Source organism: Lithobates pipiens, unplaced genomic scaffold (genome assembly GCF_037356315.1).
Source record: "Lithobates pipiens isolate NorthernLeopardFrog02 unplaced genomic scaffold, aLitPip1_a1.2 Scaffold_27, whole genome shotgun sequence".
NCBI lineage: Eukaryota > Metazoa > Chordata > Amphibia > Anura > Ranidae > Lithobates > Lithobates pipiens.
In genome coordinates, this window is record NW_027507788.1 from 41,630,064 (window position 1) to 41,651,918 (window position 21,855).

General features: G+C 44.7%; 1 protein-coding gene across 3 annotated transcripts in view; it reads left to right on the top strand.

The window, feature by feature from the left end:
* ANAPC4 (anaphase promoting complex subunit 4) overlaps window positions 1–21,855 on the top strand; it is a 131,607-nt gene that overhangs the window by 92,780 nt on the left and 16,972 nt on the right. For all 3 annotated transcript variants that reach the window (XM_077456874.1, XM_077456875.1, XM_077456876.1), the window contains exons 24-27: window positions 15,138–15,176; window positions 15,281–15,382; window positions 15,803–15,877; window positions 17,145–17,315. In XM_077456874.1, coding sequence (XP_077313000.1) covers window positions 15,138–15,176; window positions 15,281–15,382; window positions 15,803–15,877; window positions 17,145–17,315 — 387 coding nt within the window. The remainder of the gene's footprint in view (window positions 1–15,137; window positions 15,177–15,280; window positions 15,383–15,802; window positions 15,878–17,144; window positions 17,316–21,855) is intronic.

Genomic DNA, 21,855 nt, shown 5'->3' on the forward strand with positions numbered 1-21,855 from the left:
ATTTATGCTCCTAGAATGCCTGAAGGTACTACTTCAATGTTGGGCCTCTGTATGTGGCCAGGCTGTGTAAAAGTCTCACACAAAGTATCTCCATACTCGGGAAGAGTAGGAGAATGTATTTTTGGGGTGTAATTTTTGCTATATACATGCTATGTGTTAGAAAAATCTTTATAAATTGACAACTTTCTGTAAAAAAAAAAAAGAGAAAAAAAAGCGTTTTCATTTTTATCCATGTTTTCCAAAAACTTCTGGAAAAAAAATGAACCGTTCAAAAGACTCATTATGCCTCATAGATTATACGTTGGGGTGTTTTTTTTCCAAAATTGGGTCATTTTGTGGCCAATGCCATTGTCCTGGCACTCCAGGGCCTTCAAAAGTTTAATAGGTGGTTGAGAAATGAGATGTGTCATCTATGCTTGTAGAAAGTCTGAAGTTGCTACTTCAATGTTGGTCCTTTGTATGTGGCCAGGCTGTGTAAAAGTCTCACACATGTGGTATCGCCATACTTGGGAAGAGTAGTAGAATGTATTTTTGGGTGTAATTTGTTGTATGCATGTGCTGTGTGTGTGAGAAATAACCTGATAATATGACAATATTTTTTTTTTAAATCCTAATTTTGCAAATAATTGTGGGAAAAAATGACTCACCATGCTACTTACTTAATACCTTGGGATGTCTACTTTATAAAAAGGGGTCATTTACAGGCTATTTGTACTTTCCTGACTTGTTAAGCTGGCCATACACCTATAGATTATCTGCAGATTTTTCTATGGTTAGATGGAAAAAGTGCAACAGATTTCTCCATGTTCGCTAAACTGTGTGTGGATGGAGGAATCTCCCACTTTTTCCATCTAACCATAGAAAATCTGCAGATAATCTATAGGTGTATGGCCAGCTTTAGTGTCACAAGAAATAAGATTCACCTGATGTACTGAAGGCCTGATTAGATGTGATCAATTTTCAGCGAATGTCACCATAGTTTGTAGACTCTATAACTTTTACAAAGACCAAATAATATACACTAATTTGGGTTATTTTTACCAAAGATATGTAGCAGTATATATTTTGGCCAAAATTTATGAAGAAAAAATACTAATTAGTATAATTTGGGAAACAAAGAAAAATGTTTTTTTTTTACAAAATTTACAGTCTTTGTTTATAGCACAAAAAATAAAAAACCCACTAGTGATTAAATACCACCAAAAAAAAGCTCTATTCGTATGAAAAAAAAAAAGACGCAAGTTTCATATGGGCACAGTGTTGCATGACTGAGTAATTGCATTCAAACTGTGAGAGCGCTGAAAGCTGAAAATTGGTCTGGGCAGGATGGGGGTGTAAGTTCACTGTATTGAGGTGGTTAACAACAACTTTATCAGTGCCCCTCAGCACAGCCTCACCTGTGCCCACCATTGCAGCCTCACCTGTGCCCACCATTGCAGCCTCACCTGTGCCCACCATTGCAGCCTCACTGTGTCCACCATTACAGCACAGTGGTGCCCACCATTGCAGCCTCACTGTGCCCACCATTGCAGCCTCGCTGTGCCCATCATTGCAGCCTGGGCAGCGGAGAAGAGAGTGGGTGGCCAGATCATGACTGAAGGAAGAGGAGAGCCACGGGATCACAGAGTGCGGATTGCACACTGTAACACCTTACATTGCAATTGCCTCCACTCTGCTTGCTGTCACACACAGCCCCGCCTCCCTCTGGCCCTGCACCTGTGATAGACAGAACGCATCCCAGCATTGGATTCACTTTCTGTCTCACAGGCACGAGGTCAGGAGGAGGCGGGGCTATGTGTGACAGCGAGCAGAGTGGAGGCAATTGTAATGTAAGCTGTTACAGCGGACTATCCGCGCTCTGTGATCCCGAAGCCCTCCTCTTCTTCCATGCTCTCTTCATCCGGGGCGATTGCTGGGAGATTGGCTCCCAATCAACCCTGCCCACTGGCGGGGGGCCCCCCCCCCCACTCCCAAGCAGCCCAGCTCCTGGCCGGCCCTCATTTTCCACTCACAAAATACGACTAGGTAGGCGTGTGGAAAATTTGAGGGCTGGTTTATGAAACAGAGATGATTGGGGAGAACATGTCCTCGATCATCTCCACACACTGAAAAGCTGTAACTGACTGACACAGAACAGCCAGTTTATGAAGCTGCCAGCTCAGCACTTCACTGACGATCTGTGTCAGAATTCACCCTCCCAGATTCACCAGCTTAGAGATGGTGAATAAGGGAAAGAGATAATCCTGGAGGAAAACTTTTGACTTCCTCTTTCCTCAGTCAGACCCCCCAAGACAGTAAACATGTTTCCCTGCCATGTCTATTTGTGTGTTTGTGTGTGTGTATATGTGCGTATATATTTAATTTCTTATCGTACATTACAGGACACAGAGCCATAGTAGTTTCTATGTGGGTTATAGGCCACGTTCAGGTGATGGACACTGGCACACCCTAAGACAGCAAGTTCACTCCCTATATAACCTCTCCCACTACGGGGAGTGCCTCCGTTTTTTTGCCAGTGTCTAATTTGTTGATCACGAGTAAAGAAGTGCTGTACTGTGCTCCACTGGAGCAATCCTTGCTGGGGCCAGCTATGCAGCCAGATCCATTCAAAGTGTCTTTTCAGGCCGAATTGAATGGTACCCAGGCCTCGTTGCAGAAGAAACAAGGTTTTGCCTCTTCTCATTTTAAGAGAGTTGGACCCTGGGAACCAGACCTTTTGGTTTTTTCAGCCATAAAGTTTTGTATGGCAGGGTGTTTTTATGGGTTCAGGGGTGTGGGTTCCCGAGGGTTCCCGGCTCTTGAAGGTTTTGTAATGGAGCCCACCGTGAGAGGTGAAGATTGGGTCTGTTAGTTTTTACCACAGAAATCCCTGCGGCGGAAAAGGCAAGTGGAGGTTTATAAGGAATTTTTAAAATTTTCTTATGAAATGTCTCCTTTAAAAAAGTAAATGTTGTCATGCCTAAGAGTCACCACTGGGGGCTGTATAGCGCACGTACCTTGTCATGCTTTCCTCAAACATCACGCTGTGTCACAGAAGCAGCAGGCTTCCCTCCGGGGAGCAGCTCAGACCTCGGGTAAGATTGGGGGGGATTTTCTTCCACGAAACACCCCCCACCTGGACAAAGCTTTCCCCCTCTTCCTGCAAGGGGGAAGCCAAAAACGATTGGCGATGCCGCTCCGTTTTTACATCGCCCCTGCACGGCGGCTTGTTACAGGTCTCCTGCTCACCCACACACGGCGATCCCATCGGATCTGAGGCCCGCCCTCACGTGGGAAAACCCTCTATTGAAAAGAGGGGGGTGTGATAGGATGGAAGGGGGCGGGCTTAGCGTGGCATAGGCACCATCCAACATCCAGTGCGGGAGTATGTTTAAAAGCTCCATTTCTCTTATATTCACCGACCGACACAGCTCCTCTCTGTAACTACATGGGTTGTATAGCCTGCCATTATAGCCTGCCATTAGGAGAAACTGGGCAAAATTGTTACACAATACACAGAACTTTAATCCCGTGCTATCAACCCTCCTCCTGCTGCTAGCAGCTTCCGTTTTTATTTTGCCTAGCAAGGAGAATGACCTAGGAAACCCTGCAGGCCTCCTGAGATCCTGAGATCTTCTATCAACTGCCGGCTGGGTAACAGGCTGGTTAATGATATCCTTGTAGTCTCCCCAGTCTGGCCATCGAGCGTGAGTAGGCCGCAGCTACGGCTCGGCAGGCCACAACATACCTCATGCTCCAGAGGTGGTCGGTGAGCTTCAATGCTCCGGGGTATACATATGACCGGGCTACTGATGTCTGGATCACAGTATACCGAGGCCAACAGCTACCCTGTAACTGCGCAGGTGTAGGTCTGTGATGGAATGTCTCCCAGCTCTTCAGGACTGGTAAGTACGGCTCTCCCTGCTTCAGTGGGGGGAGCAGCTGGGCATTCCCTGGGGGGTCGATTCGGGGGCCACCTCACCTCCTTATCTTCTCTCCCAAGTCCCTATCACCCCTCCCTTCCCCCTCTGAGGAAGGTGTGTGTGTGTGTGTGTGTGTGTGTGTGTGTGTGTGTGTGTGTGTGTGTGTGTGTGTGTGTGTGTGGGGGTCGCTGTTTCTCACCTGTGGGGGCTCTATGCGGTTGCTGTTTAGTCCCGGTCCAGGTCTGGGGGTCCCAAAAAATACGTTTTTGTGGAGGTTGTCTGTCTGTCAGCAGGCAGCTCGTTTTTATTTTTGCTCTCTTCACCGCATGGCACCATTCTGGCGGCCATCTTGGATTTTGGAAAGACAAAGGGGGGGTAATAGATATGGCGCTTATACCTATATGTGGGGACTAGTAGTGTGTTGGTGTATAAAAATGAGTTGTATTGTATAGGTCAATATTTACATGTGTGGAAGTATATAATTCTTGAAGTGCTATCTGATTTTGGGCCTGAGTGTGTGTAGTATATATTTTCCAGCGTGCTGGTTCAAAACCCAAAATTTTAAAAATTACACGAAAATTAAATAAAAGTACAATAAACTCAAAGTGCACACCAATAGCAACAGATTACAATATAGCAAAACATATAACTTAAAATAGCAATATGCAGTTATTAAAATATTAGTCTAAATGGCAATATGCAATTATTAAAGTGCGCGTGCAAAATAAATTCCTACTGGCCTATAGGTGAAGACTAATTGTGATGGTTGGTGGATTAGCCGTGGGAATATTAAAGTATATTACATATACTGTGGTGTCAGACTATAATCAATAAACATATATGAAATAACACGGTGATAGCATAAACTGGTCTGATAGTGTTGCTTTACATAAATTAGTATAAAATTAATATAGAAATTATAAAAATGCCATCTACATGAAGCAAAAATGTGCTAAAATGATAAAACACAGGAAAAATTAAATAAAAGATAAAATATAAAAATATATCCAAACAGCGTGCAAAATTAGTGCAAGAGAATGTGCAAGCAATGCAGGTAAATTATAAACATTGGACGTGATGGAGCAAGTCTCTATTAGGTGACGGAAAAAACCGCAGGTGCAGAAAAGGAGGGGGGTGATGTTTTCAACTGTGTTCTTCACATTCGGTGGCTTAAAAGGGTATTAAAATTATTATGCTCTCACCAGAAGGGGGACCCCATCCGGGGTGGATCAACATTCACAATATTAGCTATTGTGCGGCTCTCTGGCTTCCTTCCACTTTAAAGATTAGGGATCCCTCGTTCCTCCGTGAGTAGCAATAAGCCCCGTTTATATGAAGTAGAGAAGAGGCACAACCATAGTGTGATACCGTTTATAAACAATTTTATTGCAGAAAATAGTTAAAAAGTTACTCACAAACGAATGTTTTAAAAGTGCGGTGTGTACAGCTTTTAAAATTCCCGCTATTGCAATCTCCGTCAGAGCTCGAGGTGTACGCTGCCTGGCCACGCCCTACGCGTTTCGTCACACGGACGTCATCTGGAGCGTGTGACGAAACGCGTAGGGCGTGGCCAGGCAGCGTACACCTCGAGCTCTGACGGAGATTGCAATAGCGGGAATTTTAAAAGCTGTACACACCGCACTTTTAAAACATTCGTTTGTGAGTAACTTTTTAACTATTTTCTGCAATAAAATTGTTTATAAACGGTATCACACTATGGTTGTGCCTCTTCTCTACTTCATATAAACGGGGCTTATTGCTACTCACGGAGGAACGAGGGATCCCTAATCTTTAAAGTGGAAGGAAGCCAGAGAGCCGCACAATAGCTAATATTGTGAATGTTGATCCACCCCGGATGGGGTCCCCCTTCTGGTGAGAGCATAATAATTTTAATACCCTTTTAAGCCACCGAATGTGAAGAACACAGTTGAAAACATCACCCCCCTCCTTTTCTGCACCTGCGGTTTTTTCCGCCACCTAATAGAGACTTGCTCCATCACGTCCAATGTTTATAATTTACCTGCATTGCTTGCACATTCTCTTGCACTAATTTTGCACGCTGTTTGGATATATTTTTATATTTTATCTTTTATTTAATTTTTCCTGTGTTTTATCATTTTAGCACATTTTTGCTTCATGTAGATGGCATTTTTATAATTTCTATATTAATTTTATACAAATTTATGTAAAGCAACACTATCAGACCAGTTTATGCTATCACCGTGTTATTTCATATATGTTTATTGATTATAGTCTGACACCACAGTATATGTAATATACTTTAATATTCCCACGGCTAATCCACCAACCATCACAATTAGTCTTCACCTATAGGCCAGTAGGAATTTATTTTGCACGCGCACTTTAATAATTGCATATTGCCATTTAGACTAATATTTTAATAACTGCATATTGCTATTTTAAGTTATATGTTTTGCTATATTGTAATCTGTTGCTATTGGTGTGCACTTTGAGTTTATTGTACTTTTATTTAATTTTCGTGTAATTTTTAAAATTTTGGGTTTTGAACCAGCACGCTGGAAAATATATACTACACACACTCAGGCCCAAAATCAGATAGCACTTCAAGAATTATATACTTCCACACATGTAAATATTGACCTATACAATACAACTCATTTTTATACACCAACACACTACTAGTCCCCACATATAGGTATAAGCGCCATATCTATTACCCCCCCTTTGTCTTTACATCGTTCCACCCGCGGGTGGAAATTAATAGAGGCTGCTCTTACCTTTTAATTTTTCTTTCCTACATTTACCTTTAAGGATCCATAGCGCAACCCACCCCCCAGTTACACACCTTTGGATTTTGGAAAGCTATAGATTCCCCTGGGGAGCTTCAGCATCCATTTTCCTTAGGATTCCTATTGATTACATTGGTGGCCATTTTGTGAAAGCCTGAATGCTTTCTTCACCGCTGGCCTCTTGTGACAGCATGATATGTGCTTTCTCTTGTTACTTCCTGTATTCACTGAGTGTGTGGGACACTGAATGGCTCTGGGCTGAACGCTGAAGCTGTTCTGCAGATCGTTGCACCGCTGTTAGAGCTGCTGCTGCTGACACAGTTTTTTCTCCTCTCTGCATCTGGGAACCTCCTAGGGACTACAGGCACTATTGTTGGCATTCAGAGAACGTCCCAGGGTGGTGAGTCTAGCGCTAAGTACCCCACCCCCCACGCAGCGGCAGCAGGAGGGTGGGACCTTCACTGTCCTAAGTCCCCTTGCAGGTGGCAGACAGGATAGGGTCAGCATGGCTTCAGAAACTGGTGTTTCTTCCCCCGAAATCCAGGCTATAGCAACCTGCGGTTAGTGCGGTGCGCATGGACACCCTGACGGCGTTCCTTGACTCCTATGTTGCTAAGATAGAGGCGGTACGTGGCAGGAAAGGTGCACGTAAGGGGCCCCTGCCCCCTGTCCTCCGGGAAGAGCTCTGACGCAGACTTGGGCCCTGCTGAGGCTGGTGACCCCTGTTCTGTCGTTTCAGACGATGCTGACCAGGACCGTTTGGACAGTGAGGAAGATTCCCCGTCCGGGTCCGGGCGCGACAAGGCGCTTGTTGGAGCACTTATCTGTGCGTGATACCCTGAAGATTCAGGAGCCAGCGGATTCCTCTGCTGATGTACCGGTCCCTTTTGGGTCCCACAAGCCAGCACGTTCACCTAAGGTGTTCCCGTATTTGACTTATTTTGACAAATTCATCTACAGGGAATGGGGTCGCCCGCAATGGACCTTTTCGGTCCCCAAAAACTTGGTGGTGCGTTACCCCCTTACCCTGAAAGTTCAGAAGCCAGCAGATCCCTCTGCTGATGTAGCGGTTCCTTTTGGGTCCCATAAGCCAGCCCGTACACCTAAGGTGTTATTGTATCTGACTTATTTAGTTCATATACAAGGAATGGGGTCGACCGCAACGGACCTTTTCGGTCACCAAGTACATGGCAATGCATTACCCCTTTGAGGAAAGCCTTCTCAAAAAGTGGTCGGCTCCTCCGGTCGTGGACCCCCCAGTATCTAGGTTAAATAAAGTAACCAGGATTCCGGTTGAGGGGACTCCTGCATTCAAGGATGCCACAGACAGAAAGGCCGAAGCAGTGGATCCTTCCTTTTTGTTTACGGTTGTGGGGTCAGCTGTGTGACCTGTACTGGCATCTGCACTGGTGTCGCAGACACTGACTGAGTGGGCAAAACTTTTGCACCGTGAATTGGGAGAGCAGCATGCCTCCCCTGTCTGCGTGGAGCTAGCAGACCAACTAGTGCATGGCCTTCAGTATGTTTGTGACGCGGCCCTGAAAATTCTCCCTCTGCTATCCAGGGCTTCAGTGTCAGCCGTGGTGCTGAGGCGCCTTATTTGGCTGAAATGCTGGTCTGCTGACCAGGCATCCAAGAAAGCCCTGACGGATCTTCCCTTCCTTGGCAAACGGCTCTTTGGAGCCTCGTTGGATGACTAAAAACGCCACAGGTGGTAAGAGTACACTACTCCCACAGGCCATTGCAGACTCTCAGATCTGCGGTCAAACTACTAATGAACCACAAGTGGTTATCATTCCGCTTTTGCATGCCAGTGCTGGGGCTCATGGTAGCCTCTTTCGAGGCAGTACCTTATGCCCAGTTCCACACCAGAGTCCTGCAGTAGGAGATCTTGACAAAATGGGACAAATCTCCGTTGTCCCTGGATCGGCAGATCCAGGTGAGCCAGCCAGTCAGGGACTCCCTGATCTGGTGGTTGAGGTCCCCGGTGATTCCGGATGGAAAATCGTTCCTTCCTCTAAAATGGACGATGGCCACTACGGACGCCAGTCTGGCCAGCTGGGGTGGAGTGATGGGGATTCAGGCGGCTCAGGGTCTCTGGTCGACGGAAGAATCCAAGGGCAGAGAGAGACACATTCCGGCCCTGTCAGCCATTTACATCCCGGGGGTGGAAAATTGGCAGGTGGACTATCTGAGTCGACAGATGCTGGACCCAGGAGAATGGGGATCGGAAGGTCCCGAGATTCGTGTCCAGGACAAGAGATCCGTGGGCAGACGTACTGGTGGCTCCGTGGGATCAGTACCAGCTGATCTACGCCTTTCCTCTGAAACTGTTGCCACATCTGCTTCGCAGAGCGGAAGCCGAGGGGATTCCTGTAATCCTGATTGCCCCAGGTTGGCCTCAGCGGGCCTGGTACGCAGACCTGGTGCGCCTGGTGCAGACACCCCCTGGCGGCTGCGGTTGCGAGAGGAGCTCCTATCTCAAGGTCCAATCTTTCACCCTGCTTTACCATCGCTGGCTTTAACGGCCTGGCTGTTGAAAGCCAGGTATTGAGGAACCGGGGTTTGTCAGACTCGGTGATTCGGACTATGCTGAGAGCGCAGAAATCTTCTTCCAGGAATATATACCATCGTACTTGGAAGGCCTATATCTCCATGTGTGAGGAGAAAGGGTGGCATCCGCGCTCTTTCACTATAACCAGGATCCTGCTGTTTCTTCAGCAAGGTGTAAACCAGAGGTTGGCGTTGAGCACCATCATGGGGCAAATTTCAGATTTGGCTGTCTTTTTTTCAGCGACCCCTAGCGTCTCACTCACTAGTGAGTACTTTTGTTCAGGGGGTGCGCCATGTAGTCCCTCCGGTGCGTCCTCCTTTGCCTCCGTGGGATTTGAACCTGGTGGTGTTGGCGCTTCAGAAGCCGCCGTTTGAGAATATCAGGGAGATTCCTCTGTTGACCCTTTCACAGAAGGTGGTCTTTCTAGTGGCCATCACATCGGCCAGGAGGGTTTCGGAACTGGCGGCCTTGTCCTGCAAGTTGCCTTAGCTGGTCATCCACAGGGATAAGGTGGTGTTGCGTCCGCAACCGTCCTTTCTACCGAAAGTGCTCTCGGCATTTCATATCAATGAAGACATTGTATTACCATCGTTGTGTCCTAACCCGAAGCACCCCAAGGAGGTGGCCCTTCACGCTCTCAATGTGGTTAGGGCTCTGAAGGTGTACTTGTCTGTCACGGCTTCCTTTCGGAAGTCAGACTTACTGTTTGTTTCGGTGGCTGGTCCTAAGAAGGGTATGGCGGTCTCGTCGGCCACCATTTCCAGGTGGATCAGACAGATTGTAGTCCAAGCCTACGCCTTGAAGGAACAAGTGCCTCCCTTCCCAGTCACGGCCCACTCTACAAGAGCAATTGGAACATCTTGGGCCTTCTGACACCAAGCGTCTGTCGCTCAGGTGTGTAAGGCGGCAACCTGGTCGTCTGTCCATACGTTTACCAAGTTTTACTAGGTAGACGTCAGAGCATCGGCTGATGCTGGTTTTGGCAGCAAAGTTTTGCAGATGGACGTGTAGTTGCTATTGTGGTTTTTTCCCTGTTTTTTTTATAAAAACACAGTACTGTTTCGTTTTTGCACTGTTACATTACTTCCGCAAGGTTGCAGTCTGGGGGATCACTCCTGTTGAGGATGCCCGGTTTTGTGGTAGAGTTTCCACACACTGTTGTTTTTTTGTGGGTTTAGTTTCACTAGTTCCCACTTGCCATGGTGGATGAAGTTTTTTTATTGCTTCTTTTTCCCACCCCTCGTTTGGCACCGCTTGGGGATGTCCCATGTATTTACAGAGAGGAGCTGTGTCGGTCGGTGAATATAAGGCGAAAATAGGATTTTTGTACTCACCGTGAAAATCCTTTTCTCTGTAATTCACTGACCGACACAGCACCCACCCCTCTTTTTTTCTACATTATACTGCTTGTTGACGTACTGAAGCTGCTAGCAGCAGGAGGAGGGTTGATAGCACGGGGCCCGCCCCCGGGGCGGGATTAAAGTTCCGTGTATTGTGTAACAATTTTGGCTAGTTTCTCCTAATGGCAGGCTATACAACCCATGTAGTTACAGAGAGGAGCTATATCGGTCGGTGAATTACAGAGAAAAGGATTTTACGGTGAGTACAAAAATCTGTGCTATATCCTCTGGGAATAAGAGTTTGACTTGTCCGTCAGACCATGCTCAAATACTTAGGGATTCAACAGATAAAAAGTTGGAATACCTATTTAAAAAAAAAAAAAAAAATTTTCTCCGGCAGATTGAGTGTCTCAGCCTGCACTGACAGTAATTGGTTAATTGTCAAGAGACCAGTTTAAACAGGTGTTCAAGGTTATCCTGTTCAGCAAGCTCGGGATCTGGCAAGCTACTAGCAGCTTTATGTTTGCTATGAGAGATTCTATCCTTTAGGCCTTGCTCCTCGCTAAGTGCCATGCAAGAAGCTCCTGGCTAGTCTTTCTTTTGTTTTCTTGCGGTGAAACGGCTATTGGGGGATGATTTGGGTAATACATGCAAAGAAATTCTAGTGGAAAGTACCCCTTTGCCATTTAAGAAAAGGAGTAAACGTATTTTCATTTTAATAAGCTCCTACTGCTGTGCTAGAGGCATCAGCCTCCAGGCAGTCACGATGGCCCCCACCGTCAAGTTCAAAAGGTAATCCTCAGGGTCGACCCCGCGGACAAAAGAGGGCTTGGAGGAGGAAACCTACAAAATACTAAAGCTTCCTTATGAGGAGGCGCCTCCACTCACTCGAGTAGGGGGAATACTTCTGCAGTTCTCAAGGATCTGGCAGGAAGAGTGTCAAGACAGATGGGGGACTTCCTCAATAGTTCCAGGGTACAAACTGGACCTCCAAGAGTTCCCGTCTCCTCGTTTTCTCAGATCAAACGTTCCTAAGGATCCAGAGAAAAAAGTCTTTCTTTCAAGCATTGGATCATAGTTTGGCAAAAAGTGATCATGATGGCCCCCATGTAAGAGCAGGGGTTGGGGTTTGGTTCAAACCTTTTTTCACAATGCCAAAACCGAATGGACATTCTGGATCTCAAAAATCTATTAAATTCTTGAATATAACCGCTCTTTTTTCGCATTGGAGTCAATCCAATCAGTTGTCTCCATCCTACAAAGAGGAGAACTTCTGGCATTAATTGACATCAAAGATGCATACCTCCATGTGCCTATTTCCTCGCTCACCAGTAATATCTACTTTTCAATGTAGAAAAACTTAATTTTCAGTGTGTAGCTCTGCTTTTCGGTCTAGCTACTGCACCTTGAGTGTCTATAAAGGTTCTGGCCAGATTAAGGGCTCAAGGTACAACGATTATAGTTTACCTAGACAATCTGTTCTTGATAGACCAGTCTGTAGCCCGCTTAGAACAAAATATGGTCACCGTATTCAACTACCTTGAATACCTAGGTTGGATTCTCAACCTAGAAGAAATCTTCCTTAAAACCATAAAGAAGGCTAAAATACTTGGGTCTGATTATTGATACACCCAGAAAAGGGTATTCTTGCCCCAGGCAAAGATCAGCGCCATAAAGGAACTGATTCAGGTGATCGAAGTAAGATGAATTCTTCTATTCAGCTTTGCATGAGGTTGTTGGGAAAGATGGTGGCTTCGTTCAAGGCCATTCCTTATGCTCAGTTTCATTCGAGACTGCTGCAAAACAGTTTCCTATCGGCTTGGAACAAAATGGTTCAAGCTCTAGATTTCCCAATGTGTCTGACTCTAAAGGTGTGCTAGAGCCTCAGTTTATAGTTAATAACCAAAAATCTGCAAAGGAGAAAATCCTTCCTTCAGTTATCTGGGAAGTGGTAACAACATATGCCAACCTTTTTTGGGTTGGGGGGCAGTCCTTAAAGAGGCAACTGTCCAAGAGAAGTGGCCCAGATCAGAAATGGCCTTGCCCATTAACCTTCTAGAAATTCAGGCAGAGCACTTGTTCCTGGGGATCTGAATGTTCAGTTTACGGAATTGTCCGACATTGCAATGGCCTATATTAATCACCAAGGGGGCACAAGAAGTTGTGCAGCCCAGAGAGAGGTGAATCATATCCTATCTTGGGCAGAAAACAATGTACTTTGCCTATCGGCAGTCTTCATTCTAAGAATAGAAAATTGGCAGGCGGACTACTTGAGTCGCCAGCAGTTGTTCCCGGGAGAATGGTTCCTTCACCCCGATATCTTCCTTTTAATATGTCAAAGATGGGGGATCTCAGACGTAGTTTGCATCTGTGTTCAACAAGGAAATCGAAAACTGTGTGTCAAGAACAAAGGATCCGCTAGCACTCTGGCAGAATATCGCTCCATGCGGATGGATGCTATCTATAAAAACCATAAATACAAATCATAATGGATACATTTAAAAATAAATCTATGAATTATATTGGAAATTAATTTAAAATGAATAAGCCAGATAATCATACACATGTTTATAGAGCTGGCAAAGTCATTACTCTGAAGACCATGAATTGTATCTACTGTCAGGGTTGATATTGAATACATGATATCAAGGAATGTGGAGGAGAAAAAGGGGAAGGGAAATGGGGATAATGTATATTGAAATATGTATTACAATATTAGCTGTTTAAAGTGGTGAATATGATATTAATGTTTGAAAGGAGGAGTGGGAGAGGGGGGCGGGGAAGGAAAGGGAGGGGTGGAGAACAAGGGTTAAGGAGGAAGGAAATGACGGGGGGGTTTATTTTGGTAGAGAGGGAAAAGGGAAATGAGGGTTAGCCAAAATAATTGATAAGAATCCCTATAAAGATATATATATCTATATTATATATTATGACTAAAACATATACGGTAGGTAAAGTTATCTCTAGGTCATATTACTAAGAATATTTACATGATTAGATCCCACCTCCCCCATAATAAGAAACCTAAAGTGAAATAAATACAGGATTAAAAAGTTATAATTAGTATTAAATGGCTACTAGGATATAAAATTTTATATATAAATAATGGTCGAAAATTTCAATGCCCTCGTTAATACCACTGGGCGAGAGGGCATCCAAGTTGTAGATCCAGAATGTTTCTCTAGCACAGAGTCTCTTGAAACTTTCTGCGGCATAGAGGGAACTGGGTATCTGTTCTATGACCCACACATGTAGGCCATTTGTGGAATGCTGGTGGGCCTTTGAGAAATGTCTAGGGCAGTGATGGCAAACCTTGGCACCCCCAGATGTTTTGGAACTACATTTCCCATGATGCTCATGCACTCTGCAGTGTAGTTGAGCATCATGGGAAATGTAGTTCCAAAACATCTGAGGTACCAAGGTTCGCCATCACTGGTCTAGGAACACTATGTAGGTCCGTCTCTCCTTCATTGAGTCTCCTATTCTCACCAAACCTTGTCCTGAGGGATCGTATGATTCAGCCTACATAAATTAGGCTGCATGGACAGGTAAGCCCATACACCACAAAGTCTCATTAGCAATTGTAGAACTCTTTCAATAGATATGTTTTGCCTTTTGTACTGAAGGAGTTTTGGCCATGTTTGACAAATTTGCAGGTCTTGCGACACTGTTACATTCCAACCAGTGGTATAACTACTGGCTTGGTGGAGGGGACTGTACTGGGTTTGATTTTGCTAGGGGCAATTGGAGCATTATCTTTTCACTAAACACACTGAATTGTGGAGCACTGGACTATTTATTAACTGTTTGCACTATTTATTATTTGTCTTTTTTTTTGTGAACAGATTGTGGCTACTTATCCAAAAAAATTATAAAAAAATATAATTCACTTGATACACCATTCTAGGCAACAAGAGTTTCACTTATCTAGTTACACTTTGCCATTTGAACATTCACTATGGTTTGATTTTGCTTATTGCACATTGTTTTTTGTAAGTTGGCAAGAAAGGAGGATTCAAGTAAGGGGTGGATTTTAAATAAATGCTGGCAGAGCATTCTGTACCAAGAAAGTTATTGCCATCCATGCTAGCATGAAAAACGCATACAAGTCTAAAGTTAAACAGGAACTAATTTTTGTGTTTAAACCTTTTTGTAACAAGAACGTCATTACATTCTGCTAGGTTGTCTGTTTGCACAGGGTGTGGGATTCATGGAGTTTGATATATTACATTGCACTGTGGTGAAGAAGCACATTGTTTAAACAGTTACATATTTGAATACTGAATTTTGTTTTATTGTAGCTTAGGTGTATGTTTTTAGATAAAGGAGAGTGCTCTAATTACTAGCTGTGATTGTAAGTACAGATTGCATCAATGGTAAACAAAAAAACCCCACAGATGAGCACCTATGGGTGGCATTAGTTATTTGGCTAAATGAGTAAAGTTTTATTCTGAAAATTTGATTGTTAGAGATCAGTGGCAGTTGAATTTTGCATTTATAAAGGCTACCATCTTTACTTTCATTCATTTTCCTTTTATCGATAGTCATTAAATTCTTTTCTCTTTTACAGTGAAGAATCATGTCCACGATTGATTTCCCTTCCTTTTCTGTAAGAATTATTTTTTGTTCAATGTTGTAGCATGTAGATTGTAATATACATTTATGTTACATATTAATTCAATGTTATGTCCAACCTTTTTTTCATATCTTCAGCTGGAATGACAAATCGCAGAATCTACATTATGTGATATTTCGCATGTTGGAAAGCTCAGAATCAAAAATGTTCATTTTTAAGCAACCGACCGATACAACAAGGTATTGCAAGAACTTATTTAAGTTGCTTACTATTCATTGTGTTTTGCTGTGAACATTTTTGCATCATACTTTTAGCATACCTGTATGAATCTGCTAGCAGTTGGATGGTTATTAAAGGGAAATTGTAATAGTTTCAGGTCCGTTTTTATTTTATTTAAGTTTACAAGGTGATCTATTTTACTATTAATTTACAACAATTTTTTCTAATGATGAACATTTTGTTATAAGATGCACCCCAACAACATTATGTGCTTTCTAAAGAGATCACATGAAAAGGAGCCTAGAAACTCCATCTACTGGTGGAAAAGTTGAATACAAAGCATTGACCTGCGTTTATATCATTTATATAGCCTGTTAGGAGTGGTGTAGAGCTGTATTGTATCCTTCAGAGACTAATGATTTTGCCTTTTTTCATTCTAGAGTTACAAATGATTTTTTGGCAGTTGAGTTTGGAAACTCAGTAATCAGCAGCACAGATGACAATCCAGAAAAATGGTAACTATAAAATGGCTGCATAACTTCCTATGCAAAATAATCACCAGACCTTCTAAGGGTCCATTCACACAGGGCCCTTTACTGCATATCCCATGCAGTCAAGGGTCCAAACAAACACCTTCTATTACATGTGCCTTTCTGCACACAGTGTACCTTACAGAAGAGTATATACTTAGAGTACAGTGACCAGGAGTATATCATATAAAGCCCCATGTACAGTGTGCAGTGATCAGCAGTATGAAATGTACACCATAGTGTCTATAGTGCAGGCTTCAGGAGTGTATGACACAGATTGTAGGCTTGGGAGTGTGTGACGCGCAGAATGCAGGGCTCAGGACGATGCACAGGGTGCAGGCCTTGGGAGGGATTATCACACAAGACAGTATACAGCACACAACATAAAAAGGAGAACCCCCTCCAAGCCTATATGTACTGTCCCACTGTACTGTAGAGGACAGTACAGTACTCTGCCAACATTCCCAATTCCCACTTTTTGCACAGAACCCCTCCCGGTACAGACCCCCTCCTTCCCCACCAGTAGAGACCCCTTTCCCCTCTAAAACGCACTTTCCAAATGCAAGATAAGTGCCTGGATCATGGATGTGTGTTACAAGTGATCCCAGGGTCTGGGAGATGGGGGAAAGAAGCTAGCACAGGTGGTAAAGTGAGCTAATGTTTTAATATAAGTTTATTGGCTTTGGGATGTCCAAATCAATAACCAAGAAAGATGTGTATATTTTAAAGTGATGCTAAAGTCTTTTTTTTTTTAATAACAAACATGTTATACTTACCTGCTCTGTGCAGTGGTTTGCACAGAGCAGCCTGGCTCTTCATTTTCTCTGGTGCCTTGCTGGCTCTCCTGGCCCTTGTTCCTGTCGAGTGCCCCCACAGCAAGCAGCTTGCCATGGGGGCATCCGAGCCGAGCCGTAGCTCTGTGTGTCCGTTCAGACATGGAGTTGTGGTTCGGTCCTGCCCCCCCTCTCTCTCCTGATTGGCTAAATGACTTTGACAGCAGTGGGAGCCAGTGGAGCCGCTGCAGGGGCTCAGCCAATCAGGAGGAAGAGTCCCGGACGGCAAAGGCAGTCATGTACATTGCTGGATTGAGATAGAGCTCAGGTAAGTATTATTGGGGCTGGAGGGGGGGCTGCAGCACAGAAAGTTTTTATCTTAATGCATAGAATACATTAAGATAAAAAACCTTCTGCCTGTACAACCACTTTAAGTCTAACAAGATGATAATCATTGATGATATTTTTTTTCTGCTTAGTCACTACAGCTGTCTGGATGCACGTTTCTTTGAAGATGATGTTATAACTGTAGTACTAAAAGATAACACAGCAACTGAGGGAAAAGACAGAATATTGGCACAGATGTCTTTGTCTTCTGTGTTCTCTGATGAAGAGAGAGACTATCAGTTCATCAGGGACAAAAATAGGAGGTAAGCAGTTAAATGTCATATGAGCACTTTGCTTTCCACCTCAGTAAAATCCGGATGGCTAAGGTTATTCTAAATGGATTATCATTGTCCAATCCCTTCTACTTCCTGGATGCATGTACTGCTGATGTCCTCCTTTTTTTTTTTTAAATCCAAGCTGGCCCTATGTTCACAGCAACTACGTAATGTTAAAGTAGAACTAAAGGCAAAACCTTTTTCATTTTGGAGTAAAGTAAATGAGGGTTATCAGTATTGTCAGTTTGTTTGCCTTTTGGAGAGATTTCCTTTAATTGAATGACCCATAGCATAACAGGAAGTGAGAGAATTCCTGAGGGAATCTCTGGCTGTCACCAGAACTATTGACAGTTTTCATGTTTTCATGTTTTTAGGGTGCAACATGTAACATGTCTCCAATGCTGCAGCCGCTGCAGGTAGTAGAAGGCGTCATGTCTGCCCTGTCATGTCATGTCATGGATGTCTGCCCAGTGGATATACTGAGGATCTGTAGCAAGCTCATGCAAGAAGATGCCAGAGTGCAAGATGCTCTTTTTCAGTTTACAGTCGTTGAAGTATAAATGTGCCTCAAAGTATTTTTATTTTTTTTCATCAATTGAGACACAGGTAGTCTATAACCTTCAGGTTATACGGCCCCCTACAGGAAGGTTGAACACTGGCAAACACAACTGTAGGCCAGCTGGGGATAATGCCTGTTTTTTGCTAGTGTCCTAGGAGGTTGTATGTCTTTTTTTTTTTTTTTCCAGCTCTGCTGTGTTGAAGACTAAGCTATTTTTGCTAAAACCCTTTTCTTCTTTACATTTTTCTTCAATTAAGACTCTCATCTACATCACTTCTGAAGCTTTGACTCTTCAGTTTCAGCTCTCTGTTCATCCACAGCCTGGCTTTTGGAGTACTGTGTCTGGACTCTACTGGACAGCCTCAACAGCCTCTGGCATTACCTCAACATTTTCTCAGTCTCTGAGTGGGCTGGTTGGACCAAGCATCAGGAGCTACCTTATTTGCTTAGGTTGCTAGGTATCTTTGTTTCCCATTCCCGATATTTTTTCCACAGAAGGGCCTAACTCTGTGAAACAGAGTGCTGGCATAATCAGTGGGGTGGAGGGTCTCACATGCTCTCTCCCAACTGCTGCTTCTGCTTGCCAAGATTCACATGAAACTGATCTTTGATCCTTTCCTGCTGACCGCATACAGTAATTATACAGTAACTTTGGTCATCTCCAGTCATCTGGCACTCACTTGCTACCAGCTATCTGGGTTTCATGGGGCCTTGCCTCTTACTTGATCCTCTATGTTTCCTTGCTGCTACATGGCTGCAACTTGTTTGATTCTGGACACATAAGGGACAGTGCAACTCTACCTGGTACCTCCAGCTCACTTTCCAGTGGATCTGGGGCTGCTTGTAGTGTACCTACTGTGGCATCTGTAGGCTGGAGTAATGTTGCCATCTGCTTTTCAGAGTCCTATATCTTAATAGGGCGTGGCTGGGTCCTCTGTCCTTTTAGATTGAGGTCTTTACCACAGGCATGTAAGACTTTTATGGCCCAAATCACCCAGTTAAATCAAATCAAAAATCAAAATCAAATCAAATCACCCAGTTAATTGCTGGCTCTGCACGGGGCCCTGGTGGTTTCTGAGCCATCGGCTACAGAGACTCTGATTCTGAATTGCTTCAGTCCTTGACTGATAAATTTACATCTGAGGAATAAGCGCACTGCTATTACTCCCAAATTAAGGAAGACAATTTTGGCTGTTCAGCCGCTTGTTCGTTCTTACCGACACCTCCCGCCACCCTCCGGTGCTTCTCTGGGCTTTCTCGGGCAATCTGCAAGCTGGAACAGAATCCGCCGGCGCTGGAAGGAAGCCATAGAGAAAACAAAACAAGCATTCTCTGTGACTCAAAGGCCCGGGCGCGACGTTATGACGTCATGTCCAGGCCGGCGGAAGTAAACAAAGTTGGGGACACCGCAGGAAAGCCGGAGATCCTTCTCTCTTTTTTTTTTTTTTTTTTGATCTCAGTCTTTCCAACCTGGAGGAGAGATGTGGGGTCTTATAAACCCCACATCTCTCCATAAAGAGGACCTGCACTATTCCTATTACAAGGGATGTTTACATTCCTTGTAATAGAAATGAAAGTGATTAAAAAAATATTAAAGGGAAAGTGTAAAAATAAAAAAATGAAAGTGCCCCCCTCCCAGCAAGCTCACGCAGAAGTGAATGAATACGTAGATTGTGCTCGCATATGTAAACATCATTCAAACCACACATGAGAGGTATCACTGAGAACTTTAGAACAATAATTCTAGCCAAAGACCTCTGTAACTCTAAATATGTAACCTGTAAGAATTTTAAAGCATCGCCTATGGAGAGTTTTAAGTACTGAAGTTTGGCGCCACTATACCACGAGTGTGCTAAGTTTTAAAGCGTGACATGTTAGGTACCTATTTACGCGGCGTAAGATCATCTGTCACATTATACAAAAAAATTCAACAAAATGTTTTTTTTTGTTTTTTTAAATCGCGTTTAAAAAATTACTACGCAAATACTGTACGACATAAAAAGTTGAAAAGACCGCCATTTTATTCCCTAGGGTGTCTGCTAAAGAAAAAAAAATATATTATTTATATATATATATATATATATATATATATATATATATATATATATTACATTTCTCTATTGTTCATTGATGGACACAGAAGCTCATCTTGACCTTAGGGTTATAGAGGACTAGGCAGAAAGTGTTAAAAACAGCAACACTTGCACAGTACCAGGGGTGGTCCTACTGGCTATAACCCCTCATACTGCATCCAGCAGCTCAGTTTTTTTCTGCCTAGTGTAGAAGAACCTGGCTCCCGGTGGGACCAATGGTCCTGGGAATTTTTTCTTTTTTCTGCATTTTTGATTCCTGTGATCTACAATCAACAGCCAACCCAGCGCGTAGCTAGGGCCTGCTCACGCTTGATGGCCAGGCTGGGGACACTGCAAGGATCTATATTATCCAGCCTGTCACCCAGCCCAGCCATCAAGCGTGAGCAGGCCCTAGCTAAGCGCTGGGTCGGCCACGACATGCCCCATCTAATCCTGGGGCGGCCGGTGAGCTATATGCTTCGGGGGGAACACATATATGACCGGGCTACTGCTGTCTGTGTCAGTGTGCCATGGCCGGCAGCCACCCCGTACTGCTCGGGTGATGAGTCTATCTGTGGAATGCGTCCAGCAGTCCCTGCAGGAGGGGTACAGTAAGTATGGTCCCACCTGTCTCGGCAGGATAGAGCAGCTGGGCATTCCCTGGGAGGTAGTGAGTCTCTCGCTCTCCCTTTCTTCTCTCCCTGTCCCTTCTTTCCTCCCCTTGCTATGGGCCGCTGTGTGACTGGTCACATGGGGGTATGGTGCATGTTCCAGGCCGGGGGTCCTCCGGGTGGGGCTCTGGGTCCTGACAGGGGCTGCGCTGGGTATTGGGGGTCCGCTCGTCCTCTTCCCTGTTTCTGGGCCACGGTGGGTTGTTTGTGCTGTGTGTGACACGTGGGGAGGCCGCTGCGTGCTCTGCGGCCATTTTCTTGGGGCCACTGCCTTTTTTTGTAGCTACAGACAGTTTTTTTGCCTTTCAGCCATTTTCTATTAGTTCGGCGACCATTTTCTTGACGCCCATAGACGTTTTTGCTGAGGTGGTCGTTTTCTAGTAGCCTCTGGTAGTTTTGCCTCTAGTGCTGGGTGCTTGTTTCCTTCTAGAACAGCACAGTTTCCACACAGACACCTCGTGGATGACAGAGGAGAGCAGACAGCAGCAGCACAGTACAGAACCTGGGTCAGAGTGGTGAGTCCTGCGGGGGGCCTCTCAGTCTGTGACAGCTAGGAGGGTGGACTTTTTGTGTGACTTGCCTTAGGTCCCTAAGTGGTGACAGGCATCCTCTGGGACTGTGATATAAAGGGTGGGGACATTACCTGGTGACCCCGCCCAATGTCCCTATATAAGTCGCCGCGCAACATGTCCCTGTCATTGCGGCCAGAGAGCGTCGAGTCAACATCTCAAGGAAGAAGAAGAGAAGGCGGCGGCGACAGAAGACCGGTCCACCGCTAGTAAAAGAGATAGAATAAGGAGCGGAGGACCGGCAAGAAGAACCGAAGAGGGGAGCAAGAGCCCCGAAGTCGGAAGAAGAGGTGGCGGCGACAGAAGACCGGGCCACCGCTAGTAAAAGAGCTAAAGTAAGAAAGTGGAGGCCCGGCAAGAAGAACCGAAGAGGGGGACAAAGAAGAAAGCCGGGCTTCTCCGCTAGTAAAAGAGCAGAAGATAGCGGAGGAGTCCAGTGAGAAGACCCCCCAAGACGGAAGAAGACCCCCGGAGCTGTGCAATAAATTATTTTAAACCCTTGTGTGGTGTTTTTTTTCACCAGGTGAATGGGTAAGGGGTACATTTTACCCCATACTCATTCACACAGGATGGGGGGTCGGTATCTGGGGGCCCCCTTATTAAAGGGGGCTCCCGGGTTCTGGTAAGCCCTCCGCCCGCAGACCCCGACAACCAACA